Source organism: Canis aureus, chromosome 5 (genome assembly GCF_053574225.1).
Source record: "Canis aureus isolate CA01 chromosome 5, VMU_Caureus_v.1.0, whole genome shotgun sequence".
NCBI classification, from domain to species: domain Eukaryota; kingdom Metazoa; phylum Chordata; class Mammalia; order Carnivora; family Canidae; genus Canis; species Canis aureus.
The window spans coordinates 36,310,764-36,325,520 of NC_135615.1; the positions used below are offsets into that span (position 1 = coordinate 36,310,764).

Sequence of the window (14,757 nt, forward strand, 5' to 3'; positions counted from 1 at the left end):
AACTCACTGCCCCATAGTTATTTCTGACATCTGTACTATTTCTCTGATTACCAAAGTAATATACTGGTACTTTACAGAGCTTTATATAATGCAAATAGCAAAAGAGTCCCCTATCCAGGTTTTGAAAAGTCTTTTTATTACAGTTTAATATGTACAGAGAAATGCACAAAACATTCTCAGTGAATTTTCTCAAAGTGAATACTTCCTGGTAGCCAGCACCCAGATTGTGGAACAATGTTAATCAAGGGGCCGGAAGTCACCCTGTCTTGCCCCTTTCCAATCACTGCTGATCCCAACAGGAATTTCTTTCACCATAGATTAGTATTACCTGTTTTAAAAATTTATTTTTATTGTTTTTAAAAATATTTTATTTATTTTAGAGGAAGAGCATGCATGAATGAGGGAGTGGGGGGAGGGGCGGAAGGAGAGGGAGAGAATCTCAAGCAGGTTTTGTGGGCAGCACAGACCAAGGCAGGACTTGATCCCATAACCCCTGAGATCATGATCTGAGTTGAAATCAAGAGTTGGATGCTTAGCCGACTGAGCCACCCTGGTGCCCCCTGTTTTAATATCTTAAATGAATAGAATCACATAGAATGTACCCTTTTGTGTCTGGCTTTTTTCACTCAGCATTATGTTGTAAGATCAATACATATTGCTATCTAGTATTTCATCACGTAAGATATACCACAATTTGTTTGATATTTCATTTCATTGTCAAATATTGATGGCTTTAGGGGTAGTTTTCCAGTTTTTAATTTTTGTAAGCTGCTTTTAAGCTAAACTATTTTTAATTATTTTATGTTAAGATCACTCTTGTATATGTCTTTTGGTAAATATATGTACTCAATTCTCTTGTATATATCCCTAGGAATGAAATTGCTGGGTTATAGGATGTGTATATGTTCAGCTCCGGTAGTTAGTAGTCTCCAAAGTTTTAAAACATATTCAGATATAAGATCTCTGTGTGGGTTCCTGGAGAAATTTGAGAGTATCACAGTTCTCTAAGAGAAAAGGATGAGGAGGGAGCAGTCCAGTAGCACTTGTCCAATGACCTCCCAATGGATCTCTCTGCCTCCAATCTACCCAGGACACCATGGCCAGATGACCTACCCCTAATTTCACATTTATCCCATCATCTCCACCCATCCTCCCCAACAGCTCTTTATTTTATTTTTTTTTAAGATTTTATTTATTTATTCATGAGAGATACAGAGAGAGAAGCAGAGACACAGGCAGAGGGAGAAGCAGGCTCCATGCAGGGAGCTCGACGTGGGACTCGATCCCGGGTCTCCAGGATCACACCCTGGGCTGCAGGCTGCGCTAAACCGCTGTGCCACCAGGGCTGCCCCCCAACAGCTCTTTAAACCCAACCACACTTCCAGGGCAGCATTGGATCACATACCTGCCCACTTGCCAGCCTTTGACTAGATTTTAGTCATTTCTTATTTTCATTCATCCATATTGACAAATATTGAAAGCCTATGATTAGTGCAATGTACATATCCCTACCTTCATAAAGCTAGCATTCTAATAGGAAGAGATAGACAATCAACAAATAAGAAAATGGGGACGCCTGGGTGGCTCAGCGATTGAGCATCTGCCTTTGGCTTTAGAATAATGAGTGAAAGGGTTTGCTGATAGATTGGTTGTGGAGCATGAGAGGGAAGTCAAAGATGCCTTGTTTCCACCAGAGGCAATGCCTCATTGTGGATACAGCACAGGACCAGGCCCTGAGCCCAGAGTCTATTTACTAAATGAGTGGACATCTTTCCTGGTTATAGCCAGTCAAACTTCCAATGTGAAAGGTTTATTTTCTGTTGTCTCAGAAATAGTATAAGTATAAAAACAAATAATTGCAGTCAGACTGCCAGTCCCAGCTCCGTCACTTACCAACTGTGTTTCTTCAGGCAAGTTACATAATATCTCTGAGCCTCAGTTTTCTCTTCAGGAAAAATGGGATGATGACAGTACCTCTATCACACTGTTGTCAGGGATAGCAAGATAGAGTACATAAAAAAGCCTGGCCTAGAGCCTAATATTGATTCAGGGCTTAGGAAATACCTATGTTAAACCAGTTCCCAGATAAAACAGAAAGAAGTCTATGGAGTATGGGTTATCTTTATTTGAATTGCAAAATATAAATATGAACCAGGTTTGGAAATACAGGTTGTAACAGTTCAGAAATGGCACCAGCAACTTCCAGAAGGGACCATGACAGCATACCTTTTTAGTTTAAGTGAGGTGGATGGGTTTACACAGAAGCCCCCCGACCCCAAACTGTGTAGTAATCGGTAGGTTATCAATTAACAAGAACAGGCAGCTCCAATGTTTCCTGCTCCTCCTCAGCCTTCTTCTTTGCTGATACCTTCTCTAGATCCTCCTCTGCTGCACTGACCCCTGCATGGAGTAGCACCAGAAGAATGGCAGGAGTAAGAAAAAATGTCTTGACATGAGAAAAAAGGAGTTCCCACTCTGTGGGCCTGGGGCCATAGGGGTGGAGGAGCTAGGAAAGCTGCAGGCATGGAAGTCCAACCTCTTAGGAGATTTGGCAGGGAGAGGACACAAGGAAACACCAATATCTGTTACACTTTGACATCAGCACCTTGGGCTTTTGAAACATAAACGGTAGACAAAATCGCCTAGGCAAGACTGCAGTCCAGCTCATAGAGTGGATCTGACAAAGTTAACTCCTATATCCTGACCGTACTGACCACCCCCTGTGGCACCATGACTGTGGAAGATCTTCAGAAATGTGTATAGATAACAAATGACTACAGATGGGTCACAGAACCATCTCAAAGTTATGGCAGAGGAGAACAATGCCGAGCCAGATGGTGGGCATGCCAGGTGGAGGGCCAGGACACTGCCAAAGTAACAGACTAGGCACTTGAAATATTATTGTTAGATTGTTAAAAACTAAATAAATTAACATACATAGAATAAAATAAATATATAATTTAAGAGGCATTTTACAAACAAACAAACAAACAAAAAATAGTTGTTATTTTTCCATCTGGGTAGAAGTCCCAAAATTCAGTTCTCAGGCTTGTGGTATTTCACAGTTAGCTCATCAAATCCAGCGCTTGAGGATCCAAACAGCAGATCCCTTGGTGGCTACTTGAGTATATGGCTTCTCAATCTTTGTTACTTTCTTTCAATCCACAAATCTTTAATTCTTCTTCTCCTTCTTCTTTTTTTATCTGCCAAAGATCCTGGAGCATATGGAATTTAACTGGCATCTTAATCCAGAAGTTAATTATTTAAACAAACTTATGGGGGTAGGTGGGGTTTGGTGGAAGGAAATCAGAAGGGCATGAAGGTCTCTCACTTTCGCTTTCTTCTGACCAAGATTCCATTTTGACATATTCTGTTTGGCACTTGAAGGCTCTGGTATTTTGGCAAAGCAATTATGAAGGGCCAATCTAGATAGCAACTGGGAAAGAAGGAATCTTCCTGACTAGCTGTGACGTCCTTTCCCTCTGCAGAGTCTATGATCAGCTGTATCTTCTCGGAGGTAGCAGTCCCCCTGCAGATTCCTAAAGCACAAGAGGAAGGCATTTAAAGCTGGATCCAGCGGCAGCTGGGTGGCTCAGTCAGTTAAGCATCTGCCTTCGGCTCAGGTCATGATCTTGGACTTCCAGGATCGAGCCTCAAATCAGGCTCCCTGCTCAGTGGGGAATCTGTTTCTCCCTCTGCCTCTCACCCCACTCATACTCTCTTTCTCTCAAATAAATAAACAAAGCTGGATTCGGTCTTAAGAGTTTCCCAGGTCCAGTCTTATGAAGTAGGAAGATCACCTGGGGCAGAAGAAGGGACAAGGATAGGAGAAAGTATTGTCTCAGGCATCTCTCTTGGGTATTTCTCTAGGAACTGTCACCCCAAGTGGAAACAACCCACTGAAAACCTTTTTGAAAACCATTCTGCAATGGGACCCTAACTCCACAGTAGCCTGCCCCCCAACTCCTAGGTCGAGAGAAGAATTCAGAATACTTTGAAACAGATCTAGAGAAGATGGTGATGGTGCCATGGGGCAAAGGATGGACCATTACCTTGAGTACAGGTCTCTCTCAGTGGGAAGTAGTCATGCCTAACTTCACTTTCTCTTCACTTTCCACATCATAACCTCCTCTCCTATGGTACCTGAAGGAGACAAGTTTTGTGAGCAAGCTCTGCCTGCTATGACAGGGTGCAGGTCCCAGAAGGTAGTGGTCCTTCAAAAGGCCATTGCCATGGTGGTTCTCTCTATTACCTGGAAATGCCAAGAGGCTATGGCAGCCCAACAGATCTCTGGTCAGAGGCCCAACTGCCCCAAGGAATGCCTGTCTCTAACAGCAGGCTATAATTTGTTGAGAACTTTGACCTCACCTACACGATCCTCATAATATCCTTATGAGGTAGGTAGAGATTACAATCATCATGAGATTTTAACCCTCAGAAAGACAGGTAACTTGGCCCAGGTCTCCCAACAGATGAATTGTACAGCTTGAAAATGGGCATCGAGCACTTGGTAGGTCTCCCCCAACCTAGAATACAACCTGGACTGGAAGCATGGCCTGAGGTTGAAATGCCTCAGAATTGAAAGGATATACCAATAGCCATATACCACCCATGCTTTGGCTATCAAACCACACACTAAAGCCATCAGAGAACAGAGCAAAGGGAAGGAACCATATGAAGAGAGACCCATGGGTGGGTTACTAGACTTGCTATGAAAAGCAGGACCTGCTATGACCTGGCAATTTTTGCCCTGGGCTCTGGACACTGGACTCACATCTCACCCAAGAAGCTAGGTGCCTAGAGAAGCTAGGTTCCTCAGGTATGTCAGTCAGGTTCCTAGCCTGGAATTTGGGAGGTTGAAGGGCTCATGTGTTCACAGGCAGAAAACCCAGCAGGAGGAATGGAAGTTATTTGCAGAAACAACCTGCAGGGGGCCCCAATACTCACCTAAACATGAGAAGCCCCACGATGACAAGCAGACAGACAGATGACAGCACCACAGCCACCACAGCCAAGATGGTTGTATGGTCGTAAGTATATAAGCGATTTTCTACTGGAAGGCTCAGCCCATGGCACCTCTCTCCATGGTAACCGGGGTGGCAGCTGGTTCAAGACAGAAAAAAGCAGAGATGAGGTTAGTGGTTTGGCCTCTCTCTCTGTAGGCAATGACCCTCCTACCTAAGCCAGATCCCAGTCCTCACAGCCTCAGCCTATCAATCCCTGGTCTTGATCCCTGCCCTTTCTCTCTCCTTCTAGTAGGAATCTAGGAGAAGACTCTTGAAAAGCCCCTCTGAAGGTTCTGTGACTTTCCTCCCCGCACTCCTAGGCCCCCTCTCCATTCCCTCTGGTTATCTGGCTCAAGATTACTGCTCCAGGCAGGGAAAAAGTAAGGAAGGACTTCAAGGTCCAAGCTACATATGTTCCATGTGTGGATGATTTATTACATGTGTATTAAGACAGTCTGTTTAAGCCCCTCAGAGGTGTAGGCCTATGTACTAGTGGGTTGAGTCGAGGGGACTATCACTCCTTCTAGTGAGGCCCCTTAACTCTGACCCAGAAATAAAGCCAGCCTTCTCCACCACTGCTTCCAGCACTCAGTGCCTCTCAGCCACAGCCCATCCTATTAATAGGTCCTGTTCCTTTGCCAGGAGCCATTTTTCTCAAGTTCCCTTCATTGAACTCCCAGCTTCCTCTGGGTGCAGGGCCCAACTTGAGAGCTTCACATTGACTTTTGGCCTCTGAACCCTGGGCTATCTGACCTCCTACATCATAGGACAAAGTAAACAAACCAAGGTAACTTCTTGCCCAGCTGTCTAGCCAGAGCATGGAAAAAAATTAAAAACCTTTTGGGTTTTCACACTCAAGAAATAAATCAGATGGCAAATGCCTGTTCTAACTAAAGCATTTCCTTGAAGCTCTTAGGAAGACTTGGAAGCACTTTCAGTTGAACAAGTACATTCACGTCCCTTCCTTTATCCAAGCACTGGAAAGGCCCTTTGATGTAGGTGGAACCCCATGTTACAGAAAGGCAGAGCTGTCTTTCCCATGGTCACTTGGCAGAGCAGAGGTGTGGTCTTGGTTTGTTTGACCCTGAGCTCCATGTGTCCCATCACACTCACAACTGCATTGGTTCCATCTGCCTGGGGACTCTAGGCCATTGCCTCACTGAATAGCTGGCTACTGGCCCTCTATTTTGAGTTGGCCCTCCTCTGAGAAGCAGGTCGTACATGTGATGCCTCAGAGCAAGGAATCCCTTCTTCCTACTGAGAGGCACCCCAGAAGCAGACCTATCCAAACCTGGCAGCAGTAGAGGGGGCCAGGCTGCCTCTGTGGAGTGCTGGGCACCTCTCTCTGGCTCAGCTCCTCCTGGGTGCTTTGGGAAACCACCTCACTGCATGATAAATGTGTGTCAGCCCCATATACACACAGCAGGGCACCCAGCTCCTTGCCCAGCCTCTCTATGCATCTGTCCCGTTGGCCAAGGCGGGGCAAACAACAACCTCCATGCTGACAGGATACAGAGGAAGCTCTCGGGAGTGCCCTTGGAAAATTGCTCATGCACAGCAGTTTATAGAGCACACTACTTATCTGCTAGCCCAGCTGAGACTCATACCATCTGGTAGGCAGGTACAGCCCCATTTTACAGACTGAAAGACTAAGAGTAAGGGTTAAAGGGATTGTGATTTGCCAAAAGTAGCACAACTAAGAGGCAACAAGACTAAGACTAGAAACCAGTCTTAGGAGATTTCAAATTCATGATTCTTCTCACTCTGAACAGTGCAAATTACCCCAAGGAAACACATATCTCATGAGGTGATAGCTTCCTGGGGCTGTCTGACCCTGCTCTTTGACTTATTATTATATTATTATTATTAACTTGGATAATAAATAGCAAACATTAAAGGCTTACTGGGAGCCAAGTACTCTATGCTAATTGCTTTACAAGAATCATGTGGTTCAATCTCAAAAACATCTCTGTGAAGTAGGAGTTACTATCCCCATTTTAAAGAGGGAGAGAGGGATCCCTGGGTGGCGCAGCAGTTTGGCGCCTGCCTTTGGCCCAGGGCGCGATCCTGGAGACTCAGGATCGAATCCCACGTCGGGCTCCCGGTGCATGGAGCCTGCTTCTCTCTCTCTGCCTGTGTCTCTGCCTCTCTCTCTATGTCTATAATGAATAAATAAAACCTTTAAAAAAAAAAATAAAGAGGGAGAGATTGAGGCTTAAGTTCCTAGCTAATTTGCCCAAGGTTATACAGCCAGTGAGAGAGCCAGGATTTAGCCCAACACTCTAGATGACTTCAGAGACTATGCTCCCCTGGGGGGGTGGGGAAGGGAAGCTGAGGCTGTTTTTCACTTCCAGCCATCACTCAAACCCCACAGGTAGTTACTCAGATGATAGAAATAAAGCTTGGTCTCAGAGTCCCGCAATTCAGTTACATAATCCCTCCACCCCCACCCTGAGTCAAAAGGATAATAATGTAAACATCCTAATATTACCCACCTCCCTCTCCCTTTGCAAATGACTCCTGGCTTTCCCAGGGAGTGGGGGGGGCAAATGAGTATGTTCCAAGCATGGAGGGGGTGGCAAGGGGGGGGCAAGATCATGTGTCTTGCTCAAAGCCAGCAACCCACCAAACTGGAACATGTTCCTCCTACTGATGGTTGTGACCCATTTCAGAACTTGTATTACAATGGCAGTAAGAAACCTCTAGGGTCCAGAGACATTTTCCAAACCAGGTTTCTCCGCCCCTACACCATGTCTTGCTGCTATTTCTAGCCAGGTGGTCTTAAGCAAATTACTTTTACCTTTCTAAGCTTTGGTTTACTCATTTGAAACACAGGAATAATAAACACCTACCTCTCCAGAGTATTTTGAGGATCGAATGAGATACTATACTTAAACAGCACTTAACAAAAGGCCAAGCTCCACATATGTGTGAGTTATTACAAAATTAGACTCCACAGGGTACTGTCCTGAGGAATGGGGCTCCAAGGTCAGGTGGAGCCAAAGAGAAGGGGGGTCCACATTCCTTCTCAGCATCTGGCCAATGAGGCCAAGGGAAGGCTCCATGCCTGTCTCCCTCCCAGCTGATTCTCCTCAGCCTGACTGCCTCCAGGCTTCCTCCGGCCACAGGAAACTTTGCAGCCAGCTTCTGGGTCAGCAGCCAGTCAGGAGCCCCAGGAAACTGCTCTTTGAGGGCAACTTTTGGCTGGTGACACAAAAGCGTTTTCCTGTATATGGTGGCTGTGGAGGAATAGTTTAGGAAGCCAGCTAGCCTCAAGCTCCTCAGGGCAGCCTGGATGCACCCTGGCTGGCGGTTCCTGAGTCTAGAGGGAAAGAGGAGCAACAAAAAGCCCCAAATCTAGGTGACCAAATGTCACATTTCCCCAAACTGGGAGCTCTGTGTCTTCTTGCTACATTCTGCCCTGAGCTCCAAAGGCTGGAGGCAGGGGGAGCCAAAGCAGACACACAATCCAGTCCCTAGAAAATCTGTCTAGGAAGCAGAGACAAAGTCTTTAAATCAGACTGCCATGCTCTTAGGCTAGTGAAAGCCTTCAGAGACCTCTAACCTAACAGCTGTCCTCTATAAAATCCTGTTCAAACTCTGGAAGGATAGATAGGGAAGAAGGACACAAGCCAATACCTGGTCCTGCCTGGAGGCATGAAAAGCATGCTGGACTGAAAGTCAGGCACCTGAATCCTTGTCCTGTTTCCATCCATTTATTTAGCTGTTGATCTCAGGCAAATCACTTCCAACTTCCTGGCTCTAGTGTCCTCATCTTTCAACTAGAGATAGCAAGCCCTGTCAACCACCCTAGAACTTTTGATAATTCCAGGACAGGACTATAATTCCCCATTCCCTAGAATAGTTGGCACCAAGTGGGTACTCCACACATACTGGCTCGGTTCAGCTCATATTAAATGTTAATTGTGAGGCTATGGGGGGCAAAGGAGAGGAGGCACCACCTTTGTCCCAGGGACCCTCATCTACTGGCTTTAGTTGACAGTCAGGATCTGCTCTCCAGGATAGCAGCCTTACAAAGGTTCTCAGCTAAGCAGTGGAAGTCCATCCACCAAAGCCCTGGACCAGTTTGGACCAGACAGACTCCTGGTCTCGACCCATCTTGACTGCCTTCGGAGTCACTACCTCCATCCTGTGCTAATGACGGCATTTTACAAATTTAAGACAACCATTTCCTACCCTATCCCCAAGACCTTGGGAAGAATAATATGGGAACTGTCTATGTTACTTTAAAGCAACTCCCTCTAATTCCAAGCTCCTGAAAAGGATGTTATTGGGGAGGACACACAAGTGATCATGAACATGGTGGAGAGTGACGGGTCTGCCTGCCAGCTGCCAAATACAGGGCAGCTTTGCTATGTAAGATCAGACAGGACAAGGAAACTTTAAAAAGCCAAGGGATCTGGACTAATCACAGTAGCAGAGATGCCAGGCAGCCAGCCTTTTTTGACAGGTTGAGATGTGGTGTGCACCTAATAATCTCCTGGTCCTGTCCAGAGTCTCCCAGGTCACAAAGCCTGTCTCTCCATAGGGACCTTGTGCCCAGAGGAAGAGAGTGGATGTTTGTAGTCGAATGTGGGTGTTGGCCTCGGGTACAGTGGCCACATTATGCCTGCCAGATAGCAGGACTGTGCTGTCATCCCTGAGGGGTGCCAAGGCAGCCATTTGCAGGGCTTGGCCTGGCAGAGAAGCTGGGGAACCCATGGCCCCTCCACCCAGGAAAAGGGTGGTGCTGCCTGACCAGGGGCTGATGTCTACTGGGTTGGGTTCCATTTCCTGTTAATCTTGCACAAAGGAAGTGTTCTCCCAATCCCATGGCCAAAGGGCAATTCCCATTATGTCCCCCAGGTCTTGGCCCTTGCTGAGATGAGGAAGAAGAGGGGAAAGGGCCTCTCCCTGCTCCTGCGATGATTGCTTTCTGTATAGTCCTGCCATGCCTTCAAATCAACCCACGTGTGCTCACTCATGTGGGCACACATACATCCAAGCATACACATCTGCACAGCGTGGGTCCAAATGCACCTCCCACCTGTCTGCAGGGCTTGGGAAGGGAGGCCATAGGAGCTCCACTCCACCCAGGAAGCCTACATGGGTCCTACTGGCTTCTCCCATGTGGAATAGGGCATGAAGTAGGAATGAATGAAGGACCTGGCTGCAGGCATCAGCTCTCTTGGCCACATGTCATGCCTGAGCAAGCAGGAAATGTCCCTAAGGATGAAAGAGCGTCACAAATCTACACCACAGGAAATTACAAACCCATGCAGGGGAGAGCCCCTTCCGCTGACTAAAAATATTTCCCCTCCTCCCAGCTTCCGCCTAAAGATTGAGAAGCAACTGGGTAGAATTATGAATTCAAGGAACAGTGACAACGAGGAACAGCCACGTGACTGACAGCTCAGGGAAAGGACACTTACATGCAGGATGGAGCCCGGAGCTCCTTCACATATTTGCATTCTCCATGGATGCAGAAGTCCTTGTATTTCCGAAGACACGGGTCTCTCTTCCTCCCTAAGCCTTTGCCTTTCTTCTTTTTTTTCCCACGTTCCTCCTTACTGGGTGTGGCCAGAGCCTGTGGCTTGGAGGAGAAAGCAGCTGCTAGGGGGGAAAAGGACCCTGTTAGGCCTTTAACTCTCCTGGGGGAAAGACTCAGAACAGCACCATGTCTAGAAGGAGTACAAGCTCTTTAATCTCACCTGTAGTCAGAGGCTTTGGGAAGCCCCTTGGCTCAGTGCCTCCCAGGAGCTAAAGGAAGACTGAGCAGGACCACCAGAAGGCAGGGGAGGAAGCAGAGACTACAGGGGTCCCAAGGAAGGCATTTCTCAGACTTAGTTCAAGAACTTCATTCGAACAATGCTAGCTTCTGTTGAGTTCGCTGCTGACGGGGCAGTTCTACTAACCTCACCCCCACCCCACTGTCCATCCCCATCTACTCCCCCACGCCCACTTGGTGCTATTTTGGCCTTAAATCAGCATCATTTCCTGATGCTGCACTCACTGACCCACTTGCAGGAAGACAGTGTCAGAGATAAAAATTGTTTCTGGAGAAGGTACTTGGAGGGTTTTTTTCTTTCTTTGGTGGTGGTGGGGGAGGCTCCTAAAATAACAGCAGTGTCCATGTCCAGATGGCCCCCTCTGAAGCACCCACTAGTACCAGGGTACCATGAGCCCAGGCCAGAGCCAGGCTTGGGAACCACAAGCAGGCCATCCCTGGTCAGGGCCTTGCTTTTTTTGACCTCAAGCAGAGTATTTACCCTGCTCTATGTCCTTTGCAACTTACCACTCCTCTCAAAGGTCTATTACATTTATCCCCAGATGTCCTGTTTATAGCTCTCTAGGATGGATAAGTATAATGTGTACAAGGGGGAGAAAGATGGAAAGTAAGGAATTACGTAGAAGGAACTGGAACAAGGATGAACCCCCCCCCCCCCAATTCTTTTCACATTTTCCAGCTGGGACTGACCATGGGCTACACCCAGCAGCCCATCAGGGGTCTGACACCAGTCCCCTTTCCCCTGCTCCCAGAGGAAAAAAAGTGCCCACTGTCCATGGCTGTAGCCTTGTGTCTGGTGCAAGGGTTAGCATCAAACATTAGACTGGAGACGCAGGATCCTCAAGCGGGGAGTCACTTGAAAGAATATCATGGCTTTCCATTTTCTGATAAAAAACTTGAGGTCTCTTAAAATAAAAAAAAAAATGTTTTTTAATTAAAAAAAATAAAAAAAAACTTGAGGTCTCGAAAGGCAGTGATTTGGTGAAGGTCATGCAGAATTGAGATCAGAAATGTGGTCTCTAGATTCCATATCCAGTACTCTTTCTCAATATACCAAACTGCTCACACACCCCTGTCCCTTCCCCTGTACAAGTCTAGAACACCCCGGATATTGAACCAGGAAGGAGACAATGAATGGACTCTGAAGTCAACAGACCTGTGCTCCTGCTTCAGCGCCATGAACTTGGGCAAGTGACTTAATCTCTCTGAACATTGGGGTGCTCAGTAAGTAGTGGCTAGCAGTGCAATTTCAGAGCGTTGCTACAGGATTAATTAACCCACAATAGCATAATGACTGCCTAGAATACAGCAGGTACTTAATAAACAGTAATAGTTATTCATTTTAGATGATAGGATCCCCAGACATGAAAATCAGTTTTCACCCAGCAAAGCCAAGAGAAGGGCAGGTTGGGATCCCTGGGTGGCGCAGCGGTTTGGCGCCTGCCTTTGGCTCAGGGCGCGATCCTGGAGACCTGGGATCGAATCCCACCTCGGGCTCCCAGTGCATGGAGCCTGCTTCTCTCTCTGCCTGTGTCTCTGCCTCTCTCTCTCTCTCTCTCTGTGTGACTATCGTAAATAAATAAATTTTTAAAAAAAAAAAAAAAGAGAAGGGCAGGTGCCAGTAGTCCTACAGACCCCAGTTTCCTCTGGTATAGACCCAAGCCTCTTCAGCGCTCAGAAGGTGAAGCAGATGCTCAAGAGTGACCAGAGCTGTGGTGAAATTGTGGCAGAAGGGGCAAGCCAACCAGAGAAGGGAGGAAGAAAGTGACAGGGTGACAGCCAGGCTCCTGCCAGGGACAGGGAGCAGTGAGTCAGGTCAGCAGAGGTATGAGGAGCAGCTGTGTGGGTGGAGGGTGAGTCACAGCCCAGCTCTGCCCAGCCTAGGAGGCGATGGCTAGGAGAATCCAGGTTGTTCCAGCCACGATGGCTAGGAGAATCCAGGTTGTTCCAGCCACGGGCAACCCAAGAGGCTACTAGGAGAGGATGAAGGTTGACAACGCAGGCCCAGCTTGGGAGCAGACCTTTGATTTATACAAAGCAAGACAGCACCTCACCTAAGGGAAGCTCTGGGTAAGGGGTGGCTAAAGGGCAGGCAGGGCTAGAACAGGTGGGTATCTTTTCAACCCAATATAGTAATTCTGGTGCTTCAGGGCCCAGTCCCTGCTCCACCCTCAAGAATCACTTCAGGTGGCTGGGGGCAGGCAAGTGGGCAACGCTGAAGGCTCTGGACTCTGCCCTGTGCCTGTACTCAACTCCAGCCACATCTGCTGGAGGATCCCACGTGGCCCTTTTTCCCTTGGAGTGTCTCTCAGGGACTCAGGGTGGTCAGGAAGTCTCCAGGCTTTGGGTAGGATTTGTAGACACGTAGCATTTCATTATGTCTCCCTAGAGACCCAGTGCCCATCATTCACAGCCTCCCAAGGAGGTGCTGGCCTCACCTGGGAGACCAAGAGACCCTCATTCCCCTCCGTTTCTCCAGCCTGGAGACAGGTGGACGGAGAAGACTGCACACCTACTACATTCCTAGGCTCCCCACATCTATCATTTTATACACAATGGTCATTTGATAGAGGAATTAAGACTTGCACCGATTTTTACATAGGAACTTTACAGAAAACATCCCAACCATTCCTTGTTCCTTACTCCAGCTTACCCAGAAGTGTACAAGACCACCGACACCCTGCCTGCTCACTTTGCCCTAAACTACCCAGAAGGGGAGCAACTGGACATGTGAGACTCAACAGCAAGAAAGACAGCGGGATCCACATTTCAGGATCCCCTAGCAAGCTTGTCGGGTTTAGCAGGTTTTCCTTGAAGTCCGCCATGAATACTCCCAACTCACAAGTGTGCCCAAACAGCGTGAACCCTGGATCCACTTATCCTTCAAGTGCCCACCGGGGTCAAGGATGAGGAGCCTTCATACCCACCTCTTAAAAGGTCCAGGTCCGTCTCTTCTAAGTCCAGGACTTCCCTGGCCCGGCCGCCTTCCGGGGGCAGCAGCCGGTCCGTGGATTCGGTGGGAGAGTCCGGGTTGCCAGTTCCGGCCGCCAGCCCTCTCCGAAGACGCCCCAAGCTCTCGCCAGTCACCGACGCCGAGAGCACTGCAGGGGGGTGGGGGCGAGGCCGCGCATCAGACCCCTCTGCACCCCCGGTCGCCGCGCGCACCGAAGCCGGCAGCCGTCTGCCGGGGAGCACGGGCCCCACCAAGTGGCCCGCGGTGGAGTCGCTGCAGCGCCCTTGCCCCCGGGCCCCCGGCACCGTGGCCCCAACCCCCCCCCCCACCTCCGGGGGCGTCGGCAGCCCTCTCACCTGCAGCCAGAAAGAGCTTCAGCACCACTGACCGCAGCAGCTTCATGGTCCCGGACCGGGCGGAGGCGGCGACTGCGGGGCGCTGGCACGCGAGCCGGGCCGGGCGGAGCTCAGGGGATTCGGCCGGGCTGCGTCTGCCGCCGGCCTCTGGGTGCAAGCCTAGCCGGGACCTGCGCCGAGCCGGCGGCCGCTGGGTGTCTGTCTGCTCGCTCGGTCCGTCCGCCCACCCGGGCCCCTTGCGTCTCGGTCAGGCCGGCCAGCTGCTCGCCGCCCGCAGATCCCTCGGTGACTGAACGCTCCTGGCGCGCGGCTGGGAATAAGGCTCCAGGAGGCGCCGAGGCTCCGCCCCGCCCCCTCCCCGCCCCTCCCCCTCCCCCTCCCCCTCCCCCTCCCCCGCCTCCGCTCCCTCCCCCGGCCTCCCGCGCTGGGCCGCTCGCCCGGCTCCGGGCGCCCCTAACTCCGCGGGCGCGGCGAGGGAAGGGGGCGGGAGTAGGGGATGGCGCTCACATAATTTGGGACCCGGCCGGCCGGGGTAGCCACCGTCTAACTGTGGGAAGGGCTGCCGACCGGCAGGTGGCGGGGACCCGTTCCAACCTTTCCGCAAACGCCGGGTGCGCTGCAGCCTCGCGAACGCTGAGCTGAGCCCTGCCCTTG

At 49.3% G+C, this 14,757-nt stretch overlaps 1 protein-coding gene across 5 annotated transcripts; it reads right to left on the bottom strand.

Moving 5' to 3' along the window:
* Positions 1–2,103: 2,103 nt before the first annotated feature.
* Positions 2,104–14,428, bottom strand: HBEGF (heparin binding EGF like growth factor). Of its 5 annotated transcripts, none has more exons than XM_077897497.1 (6): positions 14,104–14,422; positions 13,722–13,895; positions 10,439–10,619; positions 4,948–5,103; positions 4,053–4,143; positions 2,104–3,800 (listed from the first exon to the last, which is right to left on the bottom strand). In XM_077897497.1, the coding sequence occupies exons 1-5, from the start codon at positions 14,147–14,149 to the stop codon at positions 4,071–4,073; spliced, it is 630 nt and encodes a 209-aa protein (XP_077753623.1). In that variant the 5' UTR covers positions 14,150–14,422; the 3' UTR covers positions 2,104–3,800; positions 4,053–4,070. The 5 variants fall into 5 exon arrangements, with proteins under 5 accessions (XP_077753623.1, XP_077753622.1, XP_077753624.1 ...); XM_077897496.1 differs by having other exon boundaries at positions 2,104–3,539; positions 14,104–14,421; XM_077897498.1 differs by having other exon boundaries at positions 2,104–3,539; positions 10,439–10,616; positions 14,104–14,417.
* Positions 14,429–14,757: the final 329 nt, after the last annotated feature.